The 18,468-nt window shown below is 31.7% G+C and overlaps 7 protein-coding genes across 7 annotated transcripts; 4 read left to right on the plus strand and 3 right to left on the minus strand.

Annotated features, from left to right (window-relative positions):
* Positions 1-3,179: 3,179 nt before the first annotated feature.
* On the minus strand, positions 3,180-3,512 carry RPC11 (DNA-directed RNA polymerase III core subunit RPC11; the record flags this gene model as incomplete). The annotated part of the gene is made up of 1 exon (XM_003688080.1): positions 3,180-3,512. The coding sequence occupies one exon, from the start codon at positions 3,510-3,512 to the stop codon at positions 3,180-3,182; it is 333 nt and encodes a 110-aa protein (XP_003688128.1).
* A 637-nt stretch (positions 3,513-4,149) lies between these two features.
* On the minus strand, positions 4,150-5,973 carry TPHA0M01200 (amino acid permease; the record flags this gene model as incomplete). The annotated part of the gene is made up of 1 exon (XM_003688081.1): positions 4,150-5,973. The coding sequence occupies one exon, from the start codon at positions 5,971-5,973 to the stop codon at positions 4,150-4,152; it is 1,824 nt and encodes a 607-aa protein (XP_003688129.1).
* A 2,534-nt stretch (positions 5,974-8,507) lies between these two features.
* TPI1 (triose-phosphate isomerase TPI1) lies at positions 8,508-9,254 on the plus strand (the record flags this gene model as incomplete). The annotated part of the gene is made up of 1 exon (XM_003688082.1): positions 8,508-9,254. The coding sequence occupies one exon, from the start codon at positions 8,508-8,510 to the stop codon at positions 9,252-9,254; it is 747 nt and encodes a 248-aa protein (XP_003688130.1).
* Positions 9,255-10,390: 1,136 nt separating this feature from the next.
* On the plus strand, positions 10,391-11,131 carry TPHA0M01220 (uncharacterized protein; the record flags this gene model as incomplete). The annotated part of the gene is made up of 1 exon (XM_003688083.1): positions 10,391-11,131. The coding sequence occupies one exon, from the start codon at positions 10,391-10,393 to the stop codon at positions 11,129-11,131; it is 741 nt and encodes a 246-aa protein (XP_003688131.1).
* Positions 11,132-11,665: 534 nt separating this feature from the next.
* On the plus strand, positions 11,666-14,620 carry RDH54 (DNA-dependent ATPase RDH54; the record flags this gene model as incomplete). Its single annotated transcript, XM_003688084.1, has 1 exon — positions 11,666-14,620. The coding sequence occupies one exon, from the start codon at positions 11,666-11,668 to the stop codon at positions 14,618-14,620; it is 2,955 nt and encodes a 984-aa protein (XP_003688132.1).
* A 175-nt stretch (positions 14,621-14,795) lies between these two features.
* HEM12 (uroporphyrinogen decarboxylase HEM12) lies at positions 14,796-15,908 on the minus strand (the record flags this gene model as incomplete). The annotated part of the gene is made up of 1 exon (XM_003688085.1): positions 14,796-15,908. One exon carries the CDS (start codon positions 15,906-15,908, stop codon positions 14,796-14,798), a length of 1,113 nt encoding a protein of 370 aa, XP_003688133.1.
* A 1,003-nt stretch (positions 15,909-16,911) lies between these two features.
* On the plus strand, positions 16,912-18,270 carry ECM8 (Ecm8p; the record flags this gene model as incomplete). Its single annotated transcript, XM_003688086.1, has 1 exon — positions 16,912-18,270. The coding sequence occupies one exon, from the start codon at positions 16,912-16,914 to the stop codon at positions 18,268-18,270; it is 1,359 nt and encodes a 452-aa protein (XP_003688134.1).
* Positions 18,271-18,468: the final 198 nt, after the last annotated feature.

Genomic DNA, 18,468 nt, shown 5'->3' on the forward strand with positions numbered 1-18,468 from the left:
GTACTATTTGGAATTTAAGTGATATGCCCCACCGTATCAATTAACATTCAACATTGCAGATCTTATTGTATATGTCTTGTCTTTTTTTGTTTTTGATGCAACAGGGTTTAATTACGGGTACTAATTAGTCCTGTTCTCGTTACCGGAAAAAAATGAAGAAATGCATTAGACCGTTCAATTGTTTAAGTTGCTTAACAATGCGTGCTCTTTGGCTATAATCTACGTATAATTGCAAGGGATTTTTGAACACGTAATTTGTTGGACATTTTGTACAAAGCAGGATAAATATAGATACAATACAGAGAAAAAGTACCATGCTTTAGGTATTTGGATTAATTCCGTTTTAGGTACCACTCTATCGTCATTCGTAGTACATACTTCATCATGTACATGTCTTTTTTTTACGTTCTCTTTACTTGATTGAGCTCTAATGACGATACCGCATTGAAAAACAAGTAATCGAACTACTCATTATTGTGAGGTTAGGTTTAATTGAAATGTAGGATAGTTATGTTATAAAAAATTCTCGTAGGAAAACTGATTTACGTTATTGAATCATTCGATTAGAGTTAAGTACCCTGTAGTTGAAGAATAAGAGAATGAAGTAGACAAGTGCATTGGCAATGCAACATTTCTGGTTCTAGTTCCATCTTGAATTATTAGTAACGCAGAAATACATGTCCACCATTCCCATTTTCATGTACTTTTCAAATGTACATATTAGAATGGCAAGATGATCTAGATTTCCTATTTTGAAAAAGGAGAAAACAATTTTTGTTAACAAATCGAGAAGTAAAAACTACATTGAACAATGGTCTATTTCTAGGATCAATTCTTTGATAACGACTAGAATTAATGATTGATCAGTAAGTATAACACATTCTAAAACTGGGAAAGAATGAACAGCATGTCTGTGACGATCTGGTTTTCATAGAACTGAAGTAGACAAACGGTACAATCTATATTAGTACACAAAATCACTCGGTATCTTTAACATGTGTTTAGAAGACGATCCCATTTCATGACAGTGGCATAGGTACCATGGGATTTCTAACCATGTAAGATAATTCAAACCGCCTTCATCAACTTGTATCATTAGTATATTTCATATATTATTTATTGTATAGAGAGATTCATACCGACAATTATAACATAACATTGACTTTGAAACAATGGATTCTCAAGTAAAGTTTAATCTTCAACAATATTACTCGCTGTTCACACAAAATAATTAAGCAGCAACAAAAAAAAATGCAGATAAAGCTAGTTCAAGATTTGTACAATTCCAATTGGGAGGACATTTACGTATCGCTTGACTAACAGGACTTTCAAGGTGGATAGTCTAAAATAAAAACGTGCGAGATATTACTATTAAGATTATTAAAAAAAATTAGAATAGAAAAGCATGTTTCGTCTGTATATTTCCTGATTTTAGAAACCTCGATATTACCATCTGCTACTAGGGTTATAACGGACTTCACTTAAACGTCAACTTTATTCAGTTATTGGATTACTGTTTCATTCCGATTATTTTTCATACGCAAATGTAAAGAAATGGGTGAATGGGATGTATATAAAATGAGAAGTACAAAAAACAACCCAAATGTCGAGAGGGATTTACATCAATTAAGAATCTATTTGCGCTGCAACAATACTCTTCTGTAAAAAAATATTTCGTGTTCTAAAAATTTTTGTCCAACAAAAGTTATGTCGTATTTTTTTCCGTTTGTTGATAATACGTTGTTGATCTTTTATTACTCATTCTGCATGTATGCCCTGCAGTTTTTCAACTTTCCTCTTCTGTAATACGATCCCCATTGATTAAATAAGGTTTGGGACAGAAAATTTAAGATATCTCCCAAGTGAGGACTTTTTGCAAACAAACCCGCGTATTAAAGCTAGATCTGTATGATGTTACGTATTGATTGATTATTTGTGCATTAGTTATCACGTTCTCTAGGGATCCCTCTCTTGTTGCCCGATTCATTTTCCATACTGTCGGTACATTGTCGCAGAACATAACATATTGACTCTTCTGTTATTGAAAAAAAAATCCCATAAAACATTTTTTACGTTCTCCGTAACTATTTCTTTCGTGTCTTCTCAGCTACTTTTACTGAAATGTCCTTCATAGAACATGCTGTTAACAGAAAAAGGACCGTCTTTTGCGTACATTTCTCAGGACGATTTTAGGTTGCGTTGGATGATGGTATGATGATGATACCAAGTTCAGCAGCTGAGTTAAGATCCAACATAATTTTTTTGAATGTTTCATTGTTCAGTATTTGACAAGTATGTAGAATTTCTTTTTTCCGTCTTTGTAGAGTTCCTTTACTTGCAAGTATGTTAGAAATAGGTAAATGACATCATTGTGTAATTCTCTAAAATTGAATAAAAAAGGATGATAATTTATTATCCTCCTCTAAGTTGTCCATACCTTAATTTATTACTACACTTTTTAAATTTTCAAGATATTCTTAATGACGTAACTAATGTCTTTCTGCTCATTTTATGTGAAAACGTCATTTTGTACCGTAATGTACTAATTTTAAATATTGACTCGGTTGTATGCAAGAAATATTGCGTGGTATGACATAGTAAGGTGATCTAGATCGTCAGCAAACATCGATTGACATCGTTAAAAATTATACTATCGTAACATTGAGCATGAGCTTGAATGGATAAAGAAAGTTTGAAAATGAAAAAGAGGTTATGTCAGATATAGTAAACTATATTTTAAATAACTCAGGCCGGAGGGAAATGGGTCCGAAACTCTAACGGATCTTAATTTGTACTATAATAATGGTATTTAATGTCTGAATGTCAACATCGTCGTTATCGCTCGTATAATCAAAAAAAACAGTTATGAGTGTAAATTATACTCAAACTTTATGTCTTTATTTTTCTATTATAAATTATAAAAATGGAAACGTTACTAACTACAGTATGTTATGTGATGTCTCTCGCACTTCTCCCTTATCTGTCACCATACTAAAGTATTATGAATCTTTTATGTTTAATATAACGTCCGCAAAAAAATGGATCCATCCAACTATGATGGTTGTTGTCTACAATGGTACAAAAAAAATATGCAAGCTGTATATACTGATTTTTATTTTAAAAATCAAATAGTAATGAATTGAAACTAGTCCAATGAATGATTTCTTGAAGTCGGCAGTTCAATTCTCCTTCCATCTTTTACCACAATTAACGCATTTATAAAAAGTGGTCATAGGTTCATCCGCTGATCTGATTTGCAATTGGAAGAAATACGCGCTTTCACCACCACATTTATCATAGTTTGGACATTGAACTTTGGTTTGGTCAACGTTATCCCAACCACCACCTAATACATCATCAATCTCTTTTCTTTCTAACTTCTTCCTATCGTAAACCTCAATATTTTCGATTGGAAACTCATATGGGCATGAATGGCATGTTAATTTATGGACACTACTATCAGCGTTAGAAATAAGTAACATGTTGTTACATAGCGGACAAAAAGACAGCATTCTAAGAAAAATCTGATTATGTCGTCAGTAAACGCTTCAATATGTCTAGCTATTTGGTTCAAAATAAAGCAAACTAATGTTATTCCTTCTTGGCAAATAGTTCCTTATACTATCAGGAATATTTCTATTCCTGCATCCTGTATTATCTCTTTCATCTTAAATTAATCTTATTAATATACATATAACTTTGATATTGATGCACTAAATTTTTCATTTTTTCAAAATGTGATGAGAAAAACATATTTTTTTAACATCGTGCGAATATCGCTTCGCGCTGAATCCCTTCTAAAAATTATTTTTCACATATAAATAATGCTAATATCGAATATAGAATTGTTTTAAATGCTCTCCTGATCAGACAATATCAAAGAACATCGCCCATCACAAATTTAAATAATAAGTATTACTATTTTAAACAAAAAAATTGATTAGTTGAACAATTAAATTATTTATTATTTTTAGCAAATTCAGTTTTTGCATGCGGAATATAAATATGGTTACAGTATATATAAATGATTATTAATGTTATTATATGCGATGGTTTTATCTTCTAAAATGATTTATAAGTGACTTCTATGAAAAAATAATCAATTTTCAAATTCACATGTGTTTGTATATATGCATTTTTTTTAGAAGATTAACACCAGAAGTTGTACACTCTCACCCAAAATGGTGAATTTTTTAACTTTTCTTTATTTTCAGCATCCTCTTGTCTAATTAAATCTGGATCATAAATTCTTCTGTGAGCATCTAGATCAATTTTGGATAAGTCAGTTAGAATTGTCCATTCTTTATTGTAGACCGAGTAAACAATGTAGAAGAAAACCCAAATTGGCATGGCTAAGTAATTTTCAAAGAATGATTCAGCGCTAACTGCACCTCCACTACCTGGGGGAGATAATGCAACCCAGAATTGAGCAATTAAAACTAAAACACCGAAAATAGAACCAAACCATGAACCATAGATACCAGCAGTGGCTTTGTAACCTACTTCATCGATATCCTTATTTTGAACCTTCATAGCTAGTCTGAAACGAACGTGTGAAAACATAATGCCCGTCCATGTGAAAACTTCACTTAAACCAGCAATGGCTGCTAACCAAGTGAATACTTGTTCCTCTTTATCAGAACTTGCAACAAAAGCAATGCAACCAAAAACAGCACAGAGAAGTAGCGCAACTAAAGGCCTACCTTCTCTGTCAATATAAGTTAGAGCCTTTGGAGCATAACCTTGTTCAGCTAATGATGCTAATAATCTTGGACTGGCATATAGGGAAGAGTTTGCGACCGAAACAACGGAAATTAGAATGACGGCATTGATGATATGTGGAACAACCTTCACACCATGAATAGATGCCGCTAAAACATAAGGGGAAGCATGAGTTGAAGAGCCACCTGCACCCATCAATTGATCGCTGTTGTGAGGAACATTGAAACCAATTAAAATCATTGTTAGTAAATAAATGACTAGAATACGGTAGATCGATTTCTTTGCAGCTGCTGGAGTAGCTTTTCTTGGTTCGGCTTGCTCGTTGACGGATAATACGTACAATTCAGTACCACCGTAAGAGAAATAACCAGCAACTAAGACGTAACAAATACCTTTGAATCTTGAGGTTGGGCCACCTTCAGCGAAAGAACCTGGCGTATGCCAGTATTTGCCGCCGATATATCCATCATTGCCAGCACCACCACAATTTACGACAATAGAGAAAATGATAAACCCACTGATCATTAAGATCTTACATAGATTGAAAATGAATTCAGTTTCACCATAAGCTTTAACACCGATGAAATGGATAAGTAATAAGAAAACGTAAAATATGACGACAAAAATATCACCATTTAAATCAGTCCAATATTGAATGGTCAGTGACGAGGTGATTAATTCTAAAGGTAATACTGTAATCCATTGGATACAGAATAACCAAACTGTAGCAAAACCCCATGATTTCGAAATGAAAATAGATTGATAAGTATTGAAATTACCAGGTAGAGTTGGATAAGTAACAGCCATTTCACCGGCTGCTTGGATCATAAAATAGACAATAAAAGAAACAATGACATAACCAATAATTAATGAGGCGGGACCACCGTAAGCTAAACTTTTAGCATTAGCAACTAATAAACCGGTACCAATACCTGTGCCTAAGGACATCATGATGACATGTCTTGCTTTTAAAGATTTTTTCATGTACGATTTGGACTGAATTGACGCGGTACCATCTTCCAAATCAGCAGATTTTTCATTTAAATTACCATGCTCAGCCCTCTTAAAAGAATCTATGAAATTTCTATAATAACTTGTGTTTTTTCTATGTGATAGGCTTCGGTTCTGCGAGCTTGCTATACTTATGTCATCGTCATTAGTAGAAGCTAAATTATTTGCATAATCTAGTGACGAATTATTTATCACTGAAAAATCAGGACTTTTTTCATGTTTACCAACGAAATCAGACATTATTAAACTAATAACGATATATAATATCTGTTTTGCGTGTTATCTATATATGGTATATCTAATTTACCAAGTAATCTCAGGATAAGAATGCATTGCCAACCGTTTTTTTCTCCAAAATAGAATGTGATTTTAAGGAATATTAAATTAATCAAAAAGAATTACCTTATATATGGAAATGTTTTTCATTTAATTAACATACTGGCATTTGATGATTGACGAATTCTCATTGTAATATATCAGTAGACTTTCAATATAATTTCCTAAAATGAGTTATAAATGCTTAATTTAATGACATGGTTGGACCACTATAGTTTTTTTCTCTTACTCATTATGATGGAAAGTAGTCGAGCTAGTGAGTTGATTTGAATTCAAATGTTAAGAACCCTGGGCACTATTAATTCTAATCCCTGAAAAAAGAAATGCTTAGTAGCGTTGAGATCAGAAAGAGAAAAGAGTGAGCGGATGAAGTTGAGTCGACATCGAGGAAAAACAATAAGCGCCTTTAAATTGTCTGTTTTGGATTGAATCCATTTTGAAATTTTGTACTACACTACCGTAATAGCACAAGCGTAGAATCAGTGCTGACTAACGAACTAATATTGGAAAAAATGAAAAAAAATAAATCGATCTCGAAATTGTGGGAACTACAAGATCAGTCCCACTAGTAAAAAGGGTGCAGAAACCAAACAGTGGTCGAGTGTTGCCTCTCCTGTACCGCTGTCATTTCTTGTTTGTCTTTCCGATACCGGCGCCGTTTTCTTCTTACACCGCCTTTTTTTAGAACCAAAACAACAATACGGAGCTGCACAGTACACATCAGTACATAGGTGCCGCAAAGAATGAAGAGATGGTAAAACTTTTTGACTCATAGAAAAATACTGGTGAGATACTCCGTTAAGGGGCAAAAGCTCGTAACAAGAAACGTGTAAGAAAAGACTTTTTTTGACTGGGTGACCAACAGAAGCAATTACCAATCTCAAGGCTTCGTGTGCCGGTATTTAGTTGAATGTTTCACAAACAAACCGTAACCCGCCTGGAACGGCATTCCTGAACATACGGTATTTTGTTAGCAAGATAGAGAATAACCCAGTAGCTTACGATATAGGCGTAGCACAATTTTACATTACCAGTCCTACACCATTTTGTAACAGTACAATAGAAACACACTAAATGTGTTGCAGGACAAACGGCTTTTTGCTACACTAGAACATGGACCTCTAGCAATTTATGATAAAATAGTGTATCTACTTGCAGAGACGTTGTTGGGGAGCATGTTGTATGGTTTCGCTTGCAAGGGTAATCGGTACTGGGTTTTAGGCACGATAATAGCACAGAGTGAGAGAAAGGGATTTTTATGTATCGCTTCTCGTTCTTTTTCTGTCGCTCGTTCTGATTGTAGCTACTGTGGCGTGGTAAAGAGGCGCGATCTACCACCCTTCGTTACAAACCCGGAAAGTACCAAAAAGCGGCAAGAACTACATACATGCCTCAAATAATAATAGTTCGGTCCTCCATCTCAATATACCCTGACCATTAAGTTATTCTTTCTTGGTCAGGTGCTCTGTTTTTTTCTTTGCTAAATAAAAATACGGGTAACGATTTATTTCTTAGGCACGTGATGGAAATATAAACTGTATATAAATGTTACCCCATTATTACCCAACTACATTTGATTTTATCCATTAAGATATCAATTTATCACGTGATCTAGATTCCACTAAAACATGCAGTGCCAATGTATGTTTTTCTAAAGTTCTCGTCGGAACTAGAAAGAGTGGTCTTCTACACATAGTTAAATAATCCTCTATTCATAAAGCACCCACCCTCCCTCCAGCTAAGAAAAGCGTGTACTTTTTCTCACTTGCGGCTTTTTCCCTAACACAAGTTGTATGCGTATGTTAGTTCACACTTCAAACCCATTATTCTTTTACTCGCAGTCACGTTTTGGTTCCCAGTTCAGCTTCCAGTAATTGATCTTTACCCTCTAAACAATACAAGATAGTACATTAATAGTAATTATGATATTATTATGGCTGCAAGTATAACCCTTTCATACTTCTTTAAAGAAACTTGTAAATGAATAATTTAATGCTTTATATCACAAGTTTAATATGTTAGCATCTGCAGGCCTGCAGGTTAAATGTTACTAGGATTAATCAAAGTCGAAGAAACATCTTCTCTAACTACCTGAGCAGTTTTTTTAAGAAGAAGAACTATTTTAATCTAACAGCTCATTGTACTTAGTAATCTTTTGTTAACCTCTAATTGAACTTATTGTTATACAATAAAATACTTCACAATTTACTACTGATGTAAAGTTTTTTCTTTGACATTCATATATATATAAACATTGTTGATATTTTATTTTCTAATTAAAAAGTTACAATTACCTCTTGACTTATTGTTGTGGTGTTAAAAATCTTACTTCGTTACATTACATATTCTTTCTTATTTATAGTTATTGTTACTCTTGAAAAACTGAAAACTACATATATCATTATCAAATATAAATATAAACATAAACATACATAAAAATGGCTAGAAACTTTTTCGTCGGTGGTAACTTCAAGTTAAACGGTTCCAAGCAATCTATTAAGGAAATTGTTGAAAGATTAAACAATGCTTCCATGCCAGAAAACGTTGAAGTCGTTATCTGTCCACCAGCTGCTTACTTAGACTACACTTCTTCTTTAGTCACCAAGAAGCAAGTTTCCGTCGGTGGTCAAAACACCTACTTCAAGGCTGCCGGTGCTTTCACTGGTGAAAACTCCGTTGAACAATTAAAGGACTTAAACGTCAAATGGGTTATCTTAGGTCACTCTGAAAGAAGAAGTTACTTCCATGAAGATGACAAGATCGTCGCTGAAAAGACCAAGTTCGCTTTGGACAATGGTGTCAGCGTCATCTTATGTATTGGTGAAACCTTAGAAGAAAAGAAGGCCGGTATCACTTTAAAGGTCGTTGAAAGACAATTAGACGCTGTCATTGCTGAAGTCAAGGACTGGACTAACGTTGTTATTGCTTACGAACCAGTCTGGGCCATCGGTTCCGGTTTAGCTGCTACTCCAGAAGATGCTCAAGATATCCACCACTCCATCAGAAAATACTTAGCTTCTAAGTTAGGTGACAAGGTTGCTGATGAAACTAGAATCTTATACGGTGGTTCCGCTAACGGTTCTAACGCTGTCACTTTCAAGGACAAGGCTGATGTCGACGGTTTCTTAGTTGGTGGTGCTTCTCTAAAGCCAGAATTTGTTGATATCATCAACTCCAGAAACTAAGTTAATTTTGTTTAAATGCTTATTTTTTTAAACTGTAAAAATTTTAACTCTTTTCTCTCACATAGCTAATGTTCACAAAAATCAATAATTTATATATTTATATATGTATATATAGATTAACAAATCACATATATTTATGATTATATGAAATTAATAGAAAGTATCAAAAACAAAACTATTTCTATATATAAGAAAGAGATGCAAGTTGATTATAAGTATAAACATTAAGATCCTTCATCATCGTTATCGTCATCCATCCATTATTCCATTAATACCAACAACGTCAATTGAAACACTTTAGCTTAAATGAAGTTTACTATTATAGGTATTCATATAAGTTACGAAATTAAGTAAAAAATGATTACTAGAATGTCTTTCAACTTATAAACTGCCTATTAAGGCAACGTATTTTTTCAAACAAAAATTTCGTAATGTGCAACCAACAAATATTCCACTACAAATTACCGTAATAACGAAAAAATAACCTGCAATTTCAGAAATTTCATTTAACGTGTTCGTTTTACCACACACACTCTCTCTCTATTATTGTTCGATAACCCACTCAGCAATTGCTTATTATGTAAGATATATAACAAACTGTCTTAATGGAAAATTCATTTATTGATGGCTACTATTAGCTGCAGAATTTAGTAAATGGTATATGCTCTCTATGTACTGAAAAAAATCAGTAATTGCAAAAAATTATTTCGTTCTATTACTTGCTGTTTTTTTTACAATTTAGAGCGTTCTTTCTCTCCCTTACTATAGTTTCTTGTCAAGCTCTTAATTATATAGTACTAATAGCATTTCTTACTTGCCTGGCAAATTTATTGTGTTTAAACCAGTGAATTTCTTGGATTTGGCGTTCATGCACTAGTATTATATTTTGCATACGGATTTATCTTACCTTATTTGTAATTACGCATAGTACCATATATGTCTCGATCTAATGTTATATTCAGTAAGCTAATATATATATATATCTATGTATATCTATGAATGTATGCATTTATGTATGGGTTAGTTATTATAGGTTTGGACCGTGGTAGTATTTCATTGAGCATAATTAGCACTGATAAGACTGATACTACTAGTGGATCTATTGCACATAAATATTCTAGAATCGTTCAATTGAGATGCTACGGTTTTCGAAAAAGTCCCATTCAAATTTAAAGGATAATAAGAAAAGACATTCTTCTTTTTTTGATTTAAATTCATTTGATACAAATAACGTTGAGAACGGGAATAAAAATTCGAAAAATGAGAGTAAAAAAGGGTCTAAAAATGAGAAAGCTGTTTTTGTAAACAACCTACAACAATATAGTAAACAAGATAGTTCTGTCCAGCAAAAAAATATGCAACATGAACGTGAGACTGCAAATTCCATATTAAGGGAGCCTAAAGAAAAATCGAATTCAAAAACAAAAAGACAAAGTACAATTTTAGATGAGAATATTGTCAAAGATTACCATTTAGCCATCAAACATTTCAATATGGAAGATGAAAAGAGAACTTCTCTCGAATATAAAATTTCAAATGAGAAACATTCAAAATCTGGATCGGTAGATTCTAATTTCAGTAGCGCTACTATGGATTCTAACATGTCTTCTTTATTCTCTTCTTCTGCAACAGTATCGCTTAGGGATTTCCTATATGAAGAATTTGAAACTAATAAATTTCTAAGTAAAACTCACCAAACATATAATAATGATAACTGTAACAGTGTTACTGGAAAAAAAGCATTCTTGGAAATTCCAGATGATAGACATAAGAGTGCAAAATGGCGTAAAATAACAGATAAAGAGAAAAATAAAATTCATAGTGAAAGCAATATAGATCATTTTGATTACCATAGAAGGACGGAATTGGAATTCTAGAGCTCTAGCCATAAGCCAAATCGCACTTATAAATTTCTATTATTTAGCGGTTTGCCATACATTAATATTCATGCATTTATTCATTCATTCATTCATTCCTTATTAATTCATTGATAGATTTAGTCAATCATTTGACTTCAATCCAAAATAAAACCTTTAATTGGACTCTAATTTTGGTATTTGAGATTTTAATTCATTAAGGGACCCTTAAATATCTATATAATAATTATAGTTTTCTATATTTTTATCATTAAGTTATATCATTAGGTTTTTTACCTTCATCACATTATATAGTTGTATCTTGAAACTTTTCTGTTAATTCCACGTTGGGAGTCACTAAATAAAATGTAAACAAAATCATACGCGGTTAAATTTCAAATAACAAATATATAACGATCACTATAAGATAAAATCAACAATTTTGTAATTATTCACAATAAGATTAATGAGATATTTTTCATAGAGATTGTTTACAGTTACTGCGTCTTTGATAATAAGATAAGGTATGCTATTATAAATTGTTCTTTTTTCATTATGAATAATCCTAAATTCCAAAATAAACCTTTCAAACCACCTAGAAGGATAAATACTTTGAATCACGATACAACCAAAATAAATGTCACCAGCGATTCTGAAATAAATAAAAACGGCATATTCAAAAGGAAATCAGCTAATGATACCATTGATACTACTTTTCAAGAAAAAAAGATAAAAGTACATAAAATTGACGATCGTTTTCCATTGTCAAGAGACATCTCATCGATATTTGCCACAGTGTATAGGAAAAAAACACTTAAGAAAAACAAAGTTTGGACAAATGACGGTTTCTGTATTCTAAAAAATGACAACAGACTAAACTTTTACGATGATGCTGGGAACTTTATATCAGGTCTGGATCTCAAATTAACTACTGATTCTCTTTTTGATGAATTATTCAAGATTGGGTCCTTGGAATTACAAATTGATTATAAAATTGAGGATCCTGAAGAAACCAAAAAAACTGTTAGTATTATTTTTGGAAGGAAAGCTGATAATACTATAAATAGTAGTAGTCTAATTAAAAATAACAGCACTGTTGAAAGCCACAATGATGGAAATAGTAACTATGTTAATACAAATCAATCAAAGAATCTTCTAAATGCAACAACCTCCACTACGACATCTGATATAAATAGAAAATTAATTGCTTCAAAAGAAATTATTAAATCATTTCAAACTAAAATCAATAACACTTCTAAATCACATCTTGTCCCTCTATCGCAACTCTTTGCTAAAAAGACCACAGCTTCATTTCGCCAAATATTAATAAGGTCAGAATCGCATACTCCTTTGACAACACCTAGCTCAAATATTTCGTCTGATAATCAGAAAATATTTCTTCCTGTATTTGATTTGAATAAAATTTCTGATCCCATCGTAATGAATAGATCGAAAGATGCACTAGTTGATGTTATAGTAGATCCCATTTTAGGAAAATTATTAAGGCCGCACCAGAGAGAGGGTGTGAAATTCATGTACGATTGTATGATGGGGTTACAAAGGCCTTCAACAACTATTGTCAAAAATACTGATGATGATGGTGATTCTACTTCAAAATCATTGACCTTAGAATATGATTCTGATATTAAAGGTTGCTTACTAGCTGATGAGATGGGTTTAGGGAAAACTTTGATGACAATTACATTGATCTGGACTTTACTAAAACAAACTGCATTTCCAACAAACGTTGCCGTTTCTCAATCAGGAGTTCCCTTACATGGTGCATACAAAAAGTTCATTATTGTTTGTCCCGTCACATTAATTGGTAATTGGAAAAGAGAATTTGGTAAATGGTTGGGGTTGTCAGCAATTGGAATTTTAACCTTATCGCCAAAAAATAACTCTGAAAAAGATAAGATGGATGTCAGAAACTTTTTAAAGGTCCAAAGAATTTACCAAGTCTTAATAATTGGTTACGAAAAAATATTAAGTGTGTCAGATGATCTTTTTGAAAATAAAGATAAAATAGATATGATTATTTGTGATGAAGGTCATAGACTAAAAAATGGTTCTTCAAAAATTCTTAATGCTTTAAAAAGATTAGATGTCGAAAACAAAGTACTGTTATCAGGAACACCAATTCAAAATGATCTAAATGAATTTTTTACGATTATAGATTTCATTAATCCTGGTATTTTAGGTTCATTTAATCACTTTAAAAAGAAATTTATAACTCCAATAACTAGAGCTAGAGATGTGAACAATCGTTACAATGAGGATATTCTATCAATAGGATCGGAGAAATCTAAAGAAATGATACAGATCACCAAGAGATTTGTATTACGAAGGACAAATTCACTATTGACTAAATACTTACCTCCAAAGAATGATGTGATTCTGTTCTGTAAACCTACAGATGCTCAGCTAAATGCTTTTTCCGATATATTTTCGGTTTCCCATTTCGATATCAATAATCTGAGTTTTACATCATCATTGGGTTTGATAACTTTGTTTAAGAAAATCTGTAACACACCAATGTTAATAAAGTCAGATTCATATTATCAATCTAACTTGAGAAATTCATCGACAACATTGGTGTATGAAAATAAACTAGATTCGGGAAAATTAAAAGTTTTTATGAGTTTATTGGATCATATTAGAAATGCTACTGATGAAAAGGTCGTAATTGTATCTAATTATACCCAGACATTGGATATTCTTGAAAACTTAATGCGATCCCAAAATATTACAACCTGTCGTTTAGATGGTTCAACTCCAAATAAGCAAAGAGATTCTATTGTAACAAACTTTAATCGAAACGCTAATATTTTTGGGTTTCTTCTTAGTTCGAAATCTGGTGGTGCCGGTTTAAACTTAATTGGTGCATCGCGACTGATTTTATTTGATAATGATTGGAATCCTTCGATTGATTTACAAGCTATGTCAAGAATTCATAGAGATGGTCAAAAAAAAACATGCCATATATATAGATTGATTACAACTGGTTGCATCGATGAAAAGATTTTCCAGAGACAACTAATGAAACATAGTTTAAGCCAACAATTTTTAAATGATCAAGATGACAATTCGGGCAGTCATAAAAATGATGATTTATTTAACAAAGAAGATTTAAAGGATTTATTTACAATTGTATCAGACTCAAAATGTAACACCCATGACCTAATATGTGATTGCGATGGATCAACTAATGAAGATTACAGTATTTCGACCGATGATGAGTTCGAAGATAGCAAAGAAACTTCTATATCATCACTCACTTCTAATGGATGGACTAGTGCTCTAAATGCTCAAAAATTGTTAGAGGAGAGAGAAAAATCTGAGAAACTAGAAAAAACAAAGATTATCAAAAAATGTCTTGCAGGCTACAGACATATTGATTTAACTATTCAAAATAGCATTGAAGATAGCATATTAGAAGAATCGTTACCGAAAAATCTTGATTGTGTAACTTTTGCATTCTTTAAACCAGGAAAAGCAAAAAGCTTATAGAGCTTTGCATATATATCTAGCATTGACTTTATAATTATGATTGGAATTATATTATATTATATTATATTAGTTACTAATTAATAAATTACGTGCATATTAGCTACAAGTAACTGTAAAAATGATTGATTTTCGATAGGTTCTTGATTTGTGCTGATCTATTTTTCAAAATATTATATTAGTTTGAACCAAGTCTATGACATTCTTTTAAAAAAAATCTGATCTTTTCAGTATCCATAAATGGGTGCGTACCATGTCCAAAATTAATAATATAATTTTTCTTAGATCCATTGAAATTTTCTATCATATATTGAACTTTCTTAGTTATAATTTCATCAGAACCATAAATCACACCTGGATCCAAGTTACCTTGTAAAACAACTCTTCCGTTATTGATTTTGACAGCTTCTTTTGGATCCCATGACCAATCTAGGGAAACAGTATCGAAACCAGAATTACACAATTTGTCTAATGCATACCATGAACCCTTAGAGAAAACGGTCATTGGAACATGTTCGGTGATACCTAACTCAATTAATCTTTTTGGAACTCGTTCAACAATATTTTTTAAGTATGGTAAGGAAAATTCATCAAAATCAACAGATGATAACTCACCACCCCAACTTTCAAAGACTTGTAAGATCTGTGCACCTGCTACAACTTGTTGAGCTAAAAATTCTACAGCAACATCTGTAATTTTTTGTAATAGCTTGTGAGATAGTTCAGGGTATAAATTAATCCATTCTTTTGCATATCTAAATAAACGAGAACCTCCACCTTCTGACATGTACACAAGTAGAGTCCATGGACCACCGCAAAACCCGAATAATGGTACTTCACCATTTAGGTTTTTTCTTGTCAACGTAATTGCTTTGAAAGCCCAATCTAATTCTTTTAGGACATCCACTTCATAATCCAAAACTTTTTGAAGGTCACTTGGAGTTCTTAATGGTTCAGGAAAATGAGGGCCCTTACCATCAATTAATTCAACTTTCATACCCATTGCTTGTGGAATGACTAAAATATCACTAAATATAATGGCAGCATCAATCAAACCCTTGTAACGTCTAACTGGTTGGATTGTAATTTCAGCAGCAACTTCAGCATCACGACAAGTCTCAAAGAAATCACGCTTACCCTTGACATCATGATATTCTGGCAAGTAACGACCTGCTTGACGCATAATCCAACATGGTGGACGCTCTACCACTTCACCTCTAGCAGCTCTTAGAATCAAATCATTCTTTAAAGGTGCAAATTGGGAACGGTCAATTGATTGTGCAGCCGACATACTTATTTGTCAATTTCCAATACTATCAAGCTTTACTTGAATGTTCTAAAATAGAAAATATATATTATAAAGTTATATATAATAGCAAAAAAACTAGACAGTTGTTAGGTTTACAACTTTGATTGAATTAACTAATTCAATTGTAATATTAATATTCATAAGATTCATTGAAAGTATTTAAATACAGATTAATTGTATTTCATGTTTCCGATCTTGCTGTTTTTGTTTTTTTTCAATGGACCTTTGTTAGTATCAATTTATGAAACCTTCATCGGGCTCGGCTCGCTAAACGAATAGCAACGCAAGGCTTGAAGTAAGGATAATATAACCGAAAAACAACTATAGCAACAATAGCTAGTTTGTAACTAACTAATATTGACACAATTAGAAATAATATTTAGTCAATGCAGATGTCAATTTTAAATACAATAGAATTTACTATTAACGGTATTTGAAAGTTGAGTTCCCATAACCTGTTTATTTCGACTAAAATAGTACCATGACGTTTTAAAATAGAATTAGTAATACTATATATATTTCTTACTGAAGAAGCACTGAGGGTATATAACATTTGCGGAAATTCAACTTGAAATTGAAGCTTTTTTATTTAATGGTCTTTAAATGTAAAAGAGTAATATTAATTGACTAATATAAACTATTTTAGTGTCTAGTATGCCACAGAATTGCTGTCTCTCAATAAAGGATATGTTTATGTGTTTGAATGTTTGTTATTGTTTTTTTCCTCAAAGCGAGTTTTTGGTCACAAAACACTAAACTGACAGTTTTACATTGAAGTGTCACGAAATAAAATCAATAGATTGGATGTCATAAAAACTTGATCAATATATAACAATATACACTTTATTGTATTTTATATGAAAATTAAAGTTATTTGTTTTACTTATTAGAGATCAGTATAAAAAATAACATTAATATATTCTATCAAAAATCATAAAGTAGTAGTTCACGACTTATTTATATTGCTCTCAAAGAACCTAATATAATGCAAGCTGGCTCATTATCATTTGCTAATAATAATAATAATTATGTTGACCGTTGGATTGATTTGAGTTCCAGTTTTTTCGATGAAACTCATTATAATAATAATAATAATAGGCAAAACACTTCCTCTATTTTTTCCTTAACGAATGACATCGGTAGTAGACCAAATACTTCGAAATCTTCATTTTCAACCAACCTATTTATTCTAAAAGACAAGACTAACATATCGATCAATAGCTCTGACTACAGTTCTGTTAGAAGAAAACCAAGACGTCCAGATACTATTGAAAAGATATCAAAACATCCCTTGGTTAATAGTTTTCCAGTTTTAGAACAAGAACAAAATGCTGTAACTAACCAAATTAATGAAAAAAAACAAGTATTTTATGACATCTCGAAATTATTTTTAATTTGTAAGCATAGTATTTTACGATTGAACTCAAATTCTAGCTCAAATGAAGAAGAAAGTTTAAATCCAAACTCTAATTCAACTTTTAATTCTACTTCAAGAACAAATTCAACAAACTTTAAAAGCTTGATTTTTCTACCAAGGTGCTTTCAACACCATCAAATGAAGAAATGGATGAAGGAGAGATATAAAGATCAAGGTTATAGTATTAAAAAAAATTATAAGTGCCCTCCATCTGCCTGCGAACGCTCTACTCAACCTAATGCCATCAATAATTTTAATAATAACAGTTATAACATGTTGTCCTATAGATATTTAAGGTACCAAAGTGATAACTATCAAAATAATAAAAGAGTAAAAGAATTGCTATGCAGATATTGTCATGGAGTTAATTGGTTACCTTGTGAATCATATTTTAAACATTTGTTTTATGCTCATGGGATTATGTCAGAAATAAACAGATATACTTATTCAGATGATTGTTGTAACATTTTATCTATTGAAAAAATCAGAACCAGTGAATTTTTAACATGCTTTAAACAGAATCTAAAAATAAAAGAATTTTCACGAAATATTTTTGCAATTGTTGAGACTAAATTAATCCCTGAACCTTTGAAGTTTTATTCAAGCACTATTAATGGTGGATTTAAAAGAATGCACGCACTGTGTCCTCATTGTTCGACTTGGATTCGTTTAGGTTGGTGTGAACATGACAAGATAATGAATGAAGAGGAAGTGTACTTGAAAAATGTTAATACTATCAGAAATTTAAATAATGCTTATTATGATATTTTTAATGATAATTCAAGTTTAAGTTTTATTCAGAGAAGAGAAAGAAACAAGATCGAAGGCTTATATGAAAATTATTTTAGACATTACATTGAATGTAATTATGGAAGATTCCAAAATAGATGCTTATATATAGATATAAAAATATCTCCTTCTGTATAATATAATTTTACGAACTTCAATCTTTCAAATATTTACCTTTTTTAATTTCATAATTTAAGTAACTTGGTAATATAATTATAAATGGAAAATACAAGCATGCATGCTATATTACTCTAACGACTGATTGTCATATATATGTATATTCATTTAATTTCGTCTGTTAATAATACGAAAGAAATATTTATAACTAGATGTCTA

The sequence above is a fragment of the Tetrapisispora phaffii genome, chromosome 13, assembly GCF_000236905.1.
Source record: "Tetrapisispora phaffii CBS 4417 chromosome 13, complete genome".
Taxonomy (NCBI): Eukaryota; Fungi; Ascomycota; class Saccharomycetes; order Saccharomycetales; family Saccharomycetaceae; genus Tetrapisispora; species Tetrapisispora phaffii.